Here is a 14,025-nt window from a genome sequence, read left to right as displayed (position 1 = left end):
TAAAGGATATTATAGATGATAAAATTTATTACTTTTAAGAAATACAACTGTGTAAAAAGACAATTTTTAGATTTATTTCATGCTTACTTTTATTTTGTTCTTAAGATAAATGAAAATAGATAAAATTGAGCATATATGTTTTGATAAGTTTAATATACTACATTGCATAAACTAGTTCGGGAGTGTATTATTATATATGTTTAATGTATACTAAAATTCATAATTAATTCAATCCTCACAGAAATGATTATAAATTCTTCAGAACATAAAAGTATTAACTTGCTCAATTTTTAATTATTTATTACTATTCTACTTCTGACAGGGTTATTTCCATAAAAAGCCATGACTTTAGTTTTGTCTGTTGACATTTCTAGGCCATGCTGTTGTATAATATTATTTAAATAATTTAAATAATATTATATATATATATATATATATATATATATATATATATATATATATATATATATATATATATATATATAAATTAATAATTATTAATTAATTAATTATTATTAATTATTAATATTATTAATAATATATATTATTAATCAATTTATAATAAATTGATTTCTGTGGTTCATCTTCAGTCTTTCCAAAGATGATCTGATCATCAGCAGAGAGTAACGTATCTATTTTTGTATGTTGATCGATTTGGAAGCCACATGTATTTACTTCTCTCCATTTTTTGATAATATTGTCCACACACACACACACACACACACACACACACACACACACACACACACACACACACACATATATATATATTGAATAATATGGGGGATAAAGGACAGCCTTGACGGACTGCTCTATTTATTGGTTTCCAAGTAGATATGATATCATTTTACTTTATTGCTATTTCATTTTTATAGTATGTGTTTAATAGAGCATTGTATAGCTGGTTTGGAATATGATATTCCTTTAGAGTTTCTCATAGTTTATTTCTGAATTTCGTCAAATGCTTTTATAACGATGAAAGCTAGGTGTGTTTGAATATTGTATTCTCTATGTTTTTCTATAATTATTTTTAAGATAAAAACAAACAAAAACAAAACTGAGATAGAAACATGATCTTCCCTTACGGAATTCATTCTGTTCGTCTCCCAGTTGCGATTCTACATAGGATAATTAATTTGTTCGTTAACATTTTTGCATATATTTTGTATTTTGTATTGAGGAGGCTAATACTATGATAGCTATTGCAATCTATTTTTAGACCCTTTTTTATAAATTGGTATCACTAGAGCTCAGACCCACCTTTTTGGGGATTTTCCCTCTTTGTATATTTGGTTTATAAATTTTAGAAATCTGGTGTTAAATTCTTTACCTACAAATTTAAGAAGTTTGTGTTTATATTATCTTCTCTTGGTGACTTGCCTGTTCTACTTGGTTTGATATTTTGTAATTCTTCATATGTAAACTCATCTGTATTACTGATGTCATATTTCAGGGAAGATTTCAAGGAGTTATCATGTCATTTGTATATTATGTATATTGAATATTGAATGCCAATTGTTATATTAGGAAATGAATAAATTTCAATATGTCATACTGAAATTCACATAAGACGATTTTTTTCAGCTTTCATAGTTCCATTTTCTACTAGTTATAGCAAACACAAAATAAAACTGACAGATTAACTTTCTTAAATTTATTTCTAATATTAAACTAAAATTGTATTTTTTGTTTCACTTAAGATATTATCCGTTTAACAATTCTTGCGCAGTGAGAAATGGTTGCTTTTTAAGATTTCACCAGAGGATACATTAATAATATATTTACTCATTTTTCTCCTCAAAAAATCTTATTTAAACCAGACATAATGACCACCATCTTTGATCTTTTAAAAACCCTTCCTTATTGACATTCTCCCACTTGTTGCAATGAAACACTTCACAAATCTACGCGAACGTCCCTTTCAATCATCGCAATTCTTTATTAGCCTCCATTTTCATGAAATAATAACATATTTCTTAACATTTTGAATAAAATACGCTTCGTTGGTTCTTGGCTATTAATTATACCAGAGATACATAATTTTGCAGGTAATAATGCTACCTTGAAGCGAGATGAAAATGATACTTTCTAGGTGATGTTGACTTCCATAATATATGAGAAGCATCAAGTAGAGAAGTGTACTTCATATTTCATTCAGTCTTCTCCTTAAATTTGTAATTTGCATGAACAACGCGGTGAATCAATGACACACTTTCCGCTATTCAAATAAGTATTCAGATCTTGTGGCAATGCTGCAATTGTGTAAATCTTAAGAAAAAAGAACTCCAAAAAGTAAAGAATAAACAATCTTATCTCCATATACTGTATATCATTATTTGTTAAGAACAAAGGATCACGACAAGTTCCTCATTCTTAAGACAATCTTCACAAAGTGAAGTTAATTTTCAACCACAGGAAAATAGCAACTATATTTTAGTAGATGAAAACCTAAATTTAACGTTCATTTATTACTATAGGCTTTGATATAATAAAATATACTAATGAATCACTATTGTGGAAGCCATTTGGGATCGTTATTCAAAGTGCAATAAATACGTCATTGAATTTCTCGATGATTGAAGCAATAAATTAGATGGCGAAGAAGATCCGATGATTTTTTAAACATCTTTGTAATCTTTATTGAGTAGTGTGGAATCTCTGAATCAATATCAGTAACCAGATGATCCGATAAATATCTACATAATAAATGATGTATTATGATTGTTGAATTTTCTGCGCCATTGAGGTCATCGTTCTGTTAAGAACAATAACATATTTATAATAGAACAAAGGTTTGACGGTTTATAGTGGAGGAGTTGAATATTGTGTTTATTAACATAAAGAGAGAATTACCAGTTTAAAAAAGAATTTTTTTTAATAAATTCGTAATGTTTATTTAAAGTAGTAATAAAATTTATCACACGAAAACTGAGTAAAATAATTACCAAAGGTAGATTTTTTACACTCACAAATAAGTAACACGTTCAAGTCCTTGGAACATTCCTACGTGTAGTATTGGACCAATGTTGTTACCTCGTAAAATTCTGCCAAAAAAAATGAAGATACTTTTAAGAAAAATGACATATTATTTATAATTTCAGACTACGTTTAGTAAAAATAAAGTTGATTGATATGTACTTGTAAGCAAATACATTTTAGTGCGCATAAAGAGAAATCAACAGATGTTTATGCATATCGACAAAATGAACCTACTCCATGCTTACACAACACGTAATATTCTTAGCAGATAATTTGCTTCGGTATAATTAAATGAAATAATGAGTCAGCCTTAATATTAAAGAAATTCGTGAAAAGTTAACCAATTGGAAACGATTAAGGAGATTAAAGGTTTGGGGGAATATGTGAAACATTTCAAAGGATTAATTTATTTCAAATCAATAATGCAATAAATCAGTAGTGGAGCTATTCATTTATTGAATAGCTCTGAAATAAAGTATCAGTAATAATGAATGCCATATTTTTATTTTCTCATGCCTTTATCTTGAGAAAAAAATATGATTTTTTTTTATTCTGTTTCTATTTAGCAGGAGATAAATTCTCTGCGTTAACATAATATTCCTTTTGGTTTTAGACGTTCAGCTCGAATTACCTATAATGCTGACAAAGGAGTAATTACTTGGTAAAAATCCTACCTTCGTTTTAAAAACTGTAAATATTATTCAGAGATTTTACCTTATACAACACAAGTTACTGTCAGACGAAACACAAGATGATTATTTAAATTAAATTGTCAGCAAGATTATTGAATAATCTTTCGTAAAAGTATCGTAATGAATAAACACTATCAAATAAATCTCACCTATATCTATAGAATCCAAGTATACATCGATAATCTCTCTTGAAGAAAAGTTTAAACATTATTTATATTTATTAATTGTTGTCAACCATTTTTGTCGATGTAAAGTAAGTAAGTAACTGTATAAAATAAAAGAAAAAATTTTAATGTTGTGCTTAAATAAGAACACCTATTTATTTTCATAATAACTGAACAGAAAGATAGTTTAGGCATCACTTTGTCTTACTTGAATTTGATCAGCAGTGGGAGGATTTCCAGAGGGTAACAGATGGCAATGTTGTAGCCAATGAAGTTTTAACTGAGGCTCGGCTATTGCCGTTACCCCGCCATGAACAGAGCTTATAGTATAATAACACCCTATCCTTACATTGTCCTCTACAGATAACGGGGAATATGAAAAGCATTCTTGCTTCACTCATCTAGCCCAAAAAACATTGTCTTGCTTTTTGTCAAAATGGCGCAGGAAATGATTCCACACCACTACATAAGTTTCACTGAATCAGATAGTAATAATAATTATTATTATTTCGAATGGTTTTCCTCAACAAACTTTGAATCTAAGACCAATTTAATAAAGATACTACCTCTTTGCTGTAGTAATACATTTGTTTGTCTACAGATGGTGTGACTGAAATCAAAATTGAAAAGAGCTGACAAATGTTAAAAGAGATCTTCAATATTGAATTTCGTTAATAGAAATTCCTGGATATATATTCTTGTGCTCATGTAGAATCCTAAATTTTACTAAATTTCGTTAGGAAAGATCAGAGTTGATGCAATATATTTCGATGCATTTTGTCCCTGAATGTCGTTGATAACGGTTTGAACGAAACAAATATTGCAATTGCTAAAGAAGCATTTCTATGAATTCGAAATATCGATTTTTTTCCAGTCAGAGTACGAAATAATATTCGTACGGACGGACAAACACATTTAAATAGGGCTTATGCATTTTCATAAAGTAGCAAAATAATGGTTAGCAAAAATTATAATAAACCAACTAATAAATAAATAATACCAACTTACACACGAGATATTTCAGGCTCTATTTCCTTTGGTACGGAAGTTAAACTGAGGTCAGTGCAGTTGATTGTGATGTCAATACACGAACATCTTTTTTCTTGAGAACAAAGGAATGCTGGAGAAGTTGAAATGATAAACATGTTAAAGTCAGTTCTACTTTTATTTTCACCAAACTAGATTAACTTTAAATAACTATTTTATAGATAATATATATAATATTTGCTAATTTAAGCTTTTAAACATTTTAAATAATAAAACATAATTTTAACCAATTCTCTAGGTCTTATTTATATATTATTTATAAACATAAATACATATAATTTTATATTTACATATATACAGAAACAGTGCATATATCTCCAAACAGGCGACTTCCGAAATTGTTTTTCTTTTTCTTTTTTTTTACCCCTGAAAATTGCATTATCTACCCTATAGATATAAAATGATAAGCTTTTCATGAACGTTTTTGTGTCATGTTTTTTTGTAAAGTTATTTGAAACGTTTTGAAACTCAGGGGCTACTCTGAGTGTCGAGTCTTCAAAATTCGAGTCATATATATATATATATTTTTTTTATTGTGAACATAACAATCTTATATACAGGATTAACCAGTTTTTGGTTCTCTGCAGTCAGACAGAGAGGTTACATGCTCATACTCTTGTTGAGATATGTTACATCGAAGTCACTTATAAGGCTAATTACATTTTTTTTTTTTAAGTATTTTAAAAAAAAAAAATATATATATATATATATATTTTTTAAATAAATTAAAGCCATTAAGAGTTATTTTAACATGATACTGTATAAGAACATAAATGTGGAAGAACATAGAAGTTACTATTGCACAATATTATGTATTAACATGAGAGTGCCAGCTGATTAATTTTCGCACTGTTAAGCATAACAATCCTTCTTTCTTCCCCCTTTCTTTTTTTTTTGGGGGGGGAGGTAAAGGTGTCACGTCTATGCTGGAAAGTGGATTATAATGCAGTCGCCCAGCTCAGCCAGGAGTTGATTCCGTGGATTCCATTCTTGGTGGAAAATATCTAAGGTGTTGTTTTGCCTATGGTGGTGATGCTCGTGTAGGATCGGACTTCTCACCTTTTGTTGGAAGGCTGCAGTGAGTTGGTCAGTTGCCTCTCTCTATGAAGTTGCTGTGCTGTCTGGTCTTATATGGCTGAGGTAGAAGTTGTATATTACCGCTTTTGCGGTGATGAAAAGGTAATTGCAGAATGAATGGTTATTTGACTCCACATGGACGAGATTGAAATATTCCTCTTCTGTATGAAGATTACCACAGGTAAGAGCTGCCGTTTCCCGAGTCAAACTGATTAATTTAGTGTTGCCTGGGCATTCCATGTAGATATGCCGGACCGTTCCTAATTGGTAGCAGAAGAGGCAGTTATCTGAGACGTTTGAGTTAAATTTTCGTAATATAGTAGGAGTAGGTAATATATTATGCCATATTCTCCACTGAATATTTGCGTCAGGTTTGATGGCTCTTGTGCGGTATGGTAGATCCCATTGAAATAGTGTTTGATCAGATGATGCAGGATTTTCCAACAAAGTGCTTTGGTTCGACTGTTGTGTTAGTGTGCTGTAGATCTTGTTGGTGTTGCTGGGTGTAAGTTTCTCCCATGAGTTATTGGTTTTTATCAGAAAGATAGGCGCCAAAACTTCTGAGTTTGGAGGGCTAAGCCCCAATTCTGTTATGCTATCAGGCATAGCGGCTTGAAAAGCGGCCTTTACGGTATCTATCTGCTCAGACTCATTCCCATATTCCAGGTTTTCGAGCGAATTTGGAAAGCGCCAGGTGAGGCTTGGAGAAAGAATGTCACCTAAGATCCTCACGTTTCGCCAGCTCCATGGAGGAAAGAAAAATTCTTTCTGAATGATCGGGCTTCTTACCATCGTGTTGTGAAAGATGGGTTCCATGAGGATTTCAGATAGGGATGCTGTCTTCACTGTGTGCTGGAGGTTTAGCTTCTTCCATCGTCGAAGGGCATCTTTGTAGAAGTTTGTCAATTTTACAGGCACTTGAGCTGTTGTCATTCTTAAGGTGGTGGAGAGAGAGAGACCTCTGGTGGCAGAAGTGAAAATATACTCAGTGGTGCATTTGTGTGATATTTCCTGTTGTAGGGCATTTATGAGAAATCGAGCGCGGAACGTTGTTATCCTGTTGTCAATGGAGACCAACTTTTGTCCTCCATCTTTGAGAGAAGTACATAGCTGGGAGTAGGAAAGCCAGTTTGTTTTATTCCATATGAATCGATATATGGTTGACTTTATTTGTTTGATGAATTGCACTGGTGGCGTAAGAATCTTTAGTGTATGCCAAAGGACACTGGTGGCTATTTGGTTAACGATTATTGTTCTCCCTCTTGTGGAGGCAGAGGCTCGTATTGCTGCCCACTTTCCTAGAACCTGCTTGAAACGCTTGTTTAGTGTTTCCCAGTTCTTATCCACATAAGAGGGTGTGTTTCCTAGGTAAATCCCCAGGTATTTGTTTCCCTCTGTGGACCAGGTACCAGACATTGGGGAATCGGTTCGGTTTTTCCATTTGCCACACCACAGTCCTATGGTTTTATGTGTGTTTAGTTTGGCTCCTGAGGCTGCCTGATATTGTTGGTATGCCATTTGTATGTTATGAAAGTCCTCTTCTTTGCGGGCTATGATTGTAACATCATCAGCATATGCTGTCAGGGTTATGGTTTGGTAGGGAAGTTTAGGGCGGCATGCTTTGAGCAGCATGCTGAGTCTACACAGAAAGTGTTCGATGGCAATTGTGTAAAGAGGACCGGAGAGTGGACAGCCTTGTTTAATACCTCTGCTGTATGGTGCAGTTATGGTAAGCCTGTTGTTTATTTTCATGCAAAACTGTGCCTTGGCATACGACATTTTAATAGAGTGAATGATGCCTGTGCCAAAGCCAAATGCTTTCAAGCAGTTGAAGAGGTAAAGGTGTTCAACGCGGTCGAAAGCTTTTTCTTGGTCTAGTGTTACAAGACCCATTGTTTCGCTGTTGTTGTTCGCTATGCTTATGAGATCTCATAAGAGATCTCATAAGCTTGTAAGTTTTCGTGGATAGATCTTCCAGGGATGAAATAGCTCTGATGACTATTTATTATTTCGCTCAGAGCGGGTTTGAGTTTGTTGGCAATGGCTTTGGATATAATTTTGCAGTCGGTGTTTGTGATAGAGATGGGTCTCCAGTTTCCTAGTTTCGTCGCGTCTCCTTTCTTTGGAATGAGTTTGATAACTGATGTTGTCATATTGAGTGGAAAGCCATTGGTATTCGCTTCGACAAATACTCTGTAGAGGATAGGTCCAAGCTGTTCCCAGAAGGACTGATAAAATTCAGTGGTGAGCCCGTCTATGCCAGGAGATTTATCTTTAGGTAAGGAGGTGCAGGCAGTTTTCAGATCGTGTAACGTGATGGGGAGTTCTGTGTTACTCCTTGTTGTTGGTGAGAGTCTTTTCACATCGGAGAGAATTATATTCGTGGCCTCCATAGATGTTGGGTTGGCGTGGTACAAATTTTTGTAGTACTGCAAGGTATATAAGAGGATTTCGTCATGATTTTCTATGATGTTTCCATTATCTGTTTTAATAGCAGATATAGTGGTGCACTCTTGTTGGCGTTTTTCTAGTGAAAAGAAATACTTTGTAGGGGCATCTGCGAAGTTAATATGTTTGCGTCGTGCTCTTATTAGTGCTCCTCTTGCAGAGTGCTCTAGGTGTGAACGTATGGTGGCTTCTAGGGACTGGTATTCCCCAGATTCTGGATGATGCAATTGCTGTTGTTGTTGCAAATTTTTAAGGGCTGAATGCTTATTCAAATTTCTTCGGTGACTATATTTTTGGGTGAATACCTTAACTTTGGATTTAAAAAGCGACCACCACTCGGAAATTGATTGTGAAGTAGGTATATCTCTGATGAGAGTTTCGATATAGATTTTAGAGGTTCTGAGATATTCTGTATCCTTTAGTAGGCTGTTGTTAAATATCCAGTATGCTCCTCCTTTGTATCTGGTGTGTCCAGGAAAGCAAATGCTAAGAAGGATGGAATCATGGTCTGATGCATGAGATGGATGGTATGTGACTCTCCTGATGTAGGGTATTGTGTGCATCGATGTGTAGTATCTGTCGAGCCGTGCCTGGTATAGGACACTGGTAGGACCACCTTTGGCTCTCCAGGAGAAAATTTTCTCATGTGGGTGCAAGTGTCTGAAGGTGTCAGTCAGCTCGAAGTCATTTATTACATCCTAGAGAAGCTGAGCTAGTGAGTGTCGATGTTCTTGGCATTGCTGTCTGTCCATTGCAGGATCCAGAGTGCAGTTGAAATCCCCTGCCAGTATGATGTGGTCATTGACCTTGCTGAGGTGGTTTCGCACAAACTCCAGTACCTGCACTGCAAGCTGGTCATTTTGTGGGATGTATATGTTAACGATATATATTTTCTTTCCTGTCTGAGTTGTAATGAGTACATATATTGCACACCCAGGAAAGGTATCGATTATTTCTACTTTTAGAGCGCTGTTTTGGTGAATTCTGATGCTGACTCCAGATCCATGAAGTTGTATGGCAGGACAGTGCTGCATGGTATAAGGCAAGTTCTTCCAGTGTTGATATGAAGCTTTGCTGTTGCAATGGAAGTTTGTTTCCTGCAGCATAACTATTTCTGGCCGGTGGGCAAGGATATGCTGCAGGACCAGCCTGTTTCGCAGTGATGTGGCACATCCTCTAGCGTTTAGTGAGAGAAGGTTTATTGACGTGCTCATTATTTTTATGGTTTAGTTTTATTTGGTGCGGTAATCCTCACTTCCTTTACGGATAGTTACGCTGCCGCTGGGATTCAAGCCCGTTTATCAGGTAGTATATCCTTTTCCTGAGATTGGTGGTTTTTCTCCCTCTTTTTTCTGCCAGAATAGTTCTTAATTCTTCCAGCTGGGTGATAAGGCCATTGATGTCAGCGGTGTAGTCATAGGCTGTCAGCAGTTTTTGTGAAGAGCCTCGAACTTTTTTAAGAAAGCTCTGAAGCTGCTCACTTGTAAGTGGGCCTTCAGTGTGAGGAAGACCTGCATTTCCAGTTTCCTCTTCATCATCTGAGGACTCAAGAAGCTCGATCTCTTCATTCCCCTCTACAGGCTGTTGGGAGGGTTCCAGAATGCTTGGAGGCGAAGGTTCCCTGCTGCAGCTGCGCTGGTTTGTCTTTGGCTTTTTTTCCGTTTTTGTTTCTTGCTTCTCTTCGTTATTTGTATCTTTATCAGAGTTAGTTAGTTGTCTGTGTTCCGTTTCCTTTTCTCTAGGATTGCTTTTAATCGATGGTGGAGGTTCTTTCGAAAGTTGGGTTTCTTTAGTGCTACCACTTGATTTTGTCTCCTCGGTACTGGACTGAGAGCTGTTTCCTTGAGATCTTTGTTGTTTGTTAGGGATGCTCTGTTTTTTGGGGTTGGCTGCTTGCTGCTTCTGATTCTCTGATCCGCTAGGGTTGGTAGTATTGTTAACCGGTTTCTCATTTCTGGGTATATACGGGCATAACTTCCTTACATGGCTTACTTCGTCGCAGTAAAAGCACTGAGCAGCAACAGTAACATGAAAGGTGTAGGGTACTCCGTCTATTTCTGTGTTGATTATTTTGGGTATGGAGCCGATTGTATTGTCGCCAAAGTGCATTAGAGCCTGTTTTCTAAAGCTTTTGATGTGAGCGAATTCAGGCCTAGTTGTAGAGGCACGTAGCGTTCGGATTTTACCTGTCACTGCGCCGTATTTTGATAGTAATCCGCGAAGCATTTGATGGCTTATTTCCGGTGGGACATTTGACACTGTTACTTTTGTGGGAGCAATTGCGATTGGTGAGACATTCACGTGGCATGATCCGATGTCTATTCCCTTTTCAATTAATGTCTCAGACCAAGATACATTGTTAAAGTACATTTGTACGGTTCCGGCAACTCTTGAAATGTGAGTTATATTTTTGGGGGGAACATATTGGACTACTGCGTCTAGATACTTTTCCAATGGGGTATTTTCGATTGCGAAAATTACAATTCCGTTATCTCGGGAAAAGCGGTTGGCTAGGTGAACGTTTGTACGCGCGGTGGTAGTTGTTGCAGTAGTATTAATTCGCGCGGAAGTATTAGCTACAATGTTAGCATAGGAGACAGAGAGTACTGACCTTTGTCCGTTGTTGTCCGGGGGGCTGAGACTGATGTCTTTTCCTTCTCTGGAGCTGTGGCTTGCGTCTTTTCCTTGATCGGAATTCTGCAACCTTTGACCGATTCCTGCTGAGCTCGGGCGTGGACCGGCTGCTGCTGGTGGTGATATGTGTGGTTTATACTGGCCATTGCTTCGGGCGGATAAGGGGAAACGCAAGCTATCACAATTACACGGTATTTTATTATGCATGAAGAAAGTTATATTTTTGTCGTGTAGCTTTAATGTTCCATTAGGGTATTTTTCATATATGACTTTTTGTCTCATATTTCCAATTTAATACTTCTAATTTCTTTCTTTCATGTTAAACGTTATTCTCGTACATTGCCAGTCATTCAACATAGCTTCATTTGCTTAACGAGCATTAAAATGACAAAGTAGCAGCTTATTCTTCTTCTTCTTCCTAGGAAACTACATATAATAAATGAAATATATACAGTACTTCAGTTGTCTTCACAGATTTACGGTAAGAATATCGATCTAAATAACCTTAGATTCTCGAAACCATTTACAGGAACATTTAAATTATAAAAGAAGATGGGTCATGTCAGACTGATTAGAATATTAGAAACAGTGGTAGTGCCCAATTTCTACTTAATAAGGTTTGGATAGTTAGTCTTGTTAAATATTCCTACCAAGTCTGAGTTTGTCAGTCTCCTGACTTGGGAAAAACATACAGATTACGCTTAATGAACTTACTTACATATCGTTATTGTCTCTTTCAAAATTCTCCTCAGAATCTATTCATTAATTCTCGTGTTTCTGCTAGTACTGGTTACACCATTGATAGTTTTTCTTTAAATGTCAATGTCGCTTTTAAAACAGTAGTTCGATGGGGTTTCTCTCTCTCTCTCTCTCTCTCTCTCTCTCTCTCTGGATTGCTACAACAATAATCAAATTTCTTTCTTTTGAGGTGCCATGTCATCTTAGGGGGAAAACAAAATCTCAATAAGGCTTGGAATGATAAGAAGGTTGCACCATTGCCGCCATATATTTTCGAAATGGAAAAAAATGTTGCCCAAACAACAAAGAATGTGGTAGAACATTAACTTGGCTAAACAACCTATTCTCTGCTTGCCACTTATGGAAGTTTTCAGAGAACATTTTCCCAGAAACATATTATCTGGCTTTCTTTAGATGTGGTGGTGGTAATGATGATGAACGATTATTTGCAATTTTCAAATGTATGTGTTTTAGAGAGTTAGAAACAAATCATTAATGAATTCTTGAATAACAAATTAATGTTATTCCAGAATCGAATAACATTAACATGAAACTCTTCGAGTTATAAAGACATCATATACAGTAAAACATAATGAAAATACAACAAAAGATAAAAGGAAAATCATATTGCCAGCTGTAAATGTTTGTGTAACTCTAATATAATGAACATCTTGTATCTCTCTTGAAATCTGTATATGTTCTCTGGTAAGTGCGTATTAAGGCGGATAAAAAGCTTGATATTTTGGAGTAAAATCGTTCGTCATTTATATACGAGACTAGCTAAGTGACATTCAGTTGAAAACACTTTATAAATGCTCTTCTTGTACGATGACCAGATTCGAACCTAGATCTGTCTGATCAATCTCAAAAAGAAATCGGTTAAACTATATCTAAAATTTTAGACATAATTTACAAAGATCAGCGTGATCATATTTCTGACTTAATGAGAAAAAATTACAGAACGCGAGATGAATATTACTGCATGAGAATCATATATCCTTTGATTTATTCATCATTATCCCTATCCATGTATGGCTATTTATCTTGTCGTCGAATATCGGAAGGGTAGATGACAAAATTGACGTTGCTTTAAGGAAATAAACAAACGCGTAAAAGTTATCCGTTTTTGCAATTTGATTTGGTATAGTATTTGAATCAGTTTAATCAAACATTATTTTTGAAGCTACTGGATCTTGTGGATATGTAAACAGCTTAAAAATCAAATTTTTTTTATAATGTTACTTCCAGTAAATCTGCACCAAGATGCACTTCGAAAGCTCTTCTCGGCAATAAACCTTTCATCTTTTATTATCGAGAGCCGTTCATTTTAGTAAACACCCAATGTTTGTTCGAAACCCAGAAGATTGATAACTGTAAACAGCTTTTGATAGCACCATTTTTTTTATTTTCTTTAGAAGAATGCCTGTCATGTGTGTGTGTGGGGGGGGGGAAGTGCGTGCGTGGGCGCGCGTGCGCATTTGCTCTCACAAAGAGCTCTGATATATGATTAGTAATAATCCTCAAAGAATAATCGCCATTTTTTTTTCTGAAATAATCTTTTTTATCAAAAGAAAACAGTTAGTTTTATCTATAGAACATTTGTACCAGAATGTATGTTTCGACAGAAGGATTTGGCAGGGGAAAGGTTATAATAAAAAAAGAAAATAAATAGACCGGAAGATGTTTTTATTGTGTAGTAAGACTTTTTCCAACTGTTATGAAGTGAGATAATTCTCTGATTAGCGTGTTTGTTTGTTGTTATTGGCTTTCTACCAAAACGTACTCCATACTTCCAAATTATTTTCCAACAAAGTGACCAATAATTTCTTTTTTTTTTTTCATTCCACGGGCCTGTAAAATATCATATATGTATTTACAATATAGATATTGTATAGAATCACAACTGGGAGAAGAACAGAACGGATTCCGTAAGGGAAGATCAAGTAAAGACTTAGCTTTTAACTTAAAAATAATTATAGAAAAACATAGAGAATACAATATTGAAACACACGTAACTTTCATCGATTGTATAAAAACATTTGACAAAATTCTGAGAAATAAACTATTGGAAACTCTAAAGGAATATCACATTCCAAACCAGCTATACAATGCTCTGTGAAACATATACCGTAAAAATGAAATAGCAATAAGCAAAATTATATCATATCCACTTGGAAACCAATAAATAGAGGAGTCCGTCAAGGCTGTCCATTGTCACTCATATTATTCAATATATATATGGACAA

At 34.9% G+C, this 14,025-nt stretch overlaps 1 protein-coding gene across 5 annotated transcripts in view; it reads right to left on the bottom strand.

Moving 5' to 3' along the window:
* Positions 1–14,025, bottom strand: part of LOC150094818 (G protein-coupled receptor GRL101-like) — a 56,308-nt gene that overhangs the window by 38,936 nt on the left and 3,347 nt on the right. For 2 of the 5 annotated variants that reach the window (XM_090411029.1, XM_090411031.1), the window contains 2 exons: positions 4,844–4,955; positions 2,970–3,044 (listed from right to left, as the gene is read on the bottom strand). In XM_090411029.1, the coding sequence (XP_090267155.1) occupies positions 2,970–3,044; positions 4,844–4,955 (187 nt within the window). Of the gene's footprint in view, positions 1–2,969; positions 3,045–4,843; positions 4,956–11,018; positions 11,424–14,025 lie in introns of those variants that run through there. The other 3 variants (XM_090411027.1, XM_090411028.1, XM_090411032.1) reach the window with 3 other exon arrangements.

This window comes from Typopeltis vanoorti, chromosome 21 (genome assembly GCF_054136105.1).
Source record: "Typopeltis vanoorti isolate ZY-2024b chromosome 21, IOZ_Tvanoo_1.0, whole genome shotgun sequence".
NCBI lineage: Eukaryota > Metazoa > Arthropoda > Arachnida > Uropygi > Thelyphonidae > Typopeltis > Typopeltis vanoorti.
Note: the sequence above shows the minus strand (reverse complement) of the source record. Positions and strands in the feature narration are given on the sequence as shown.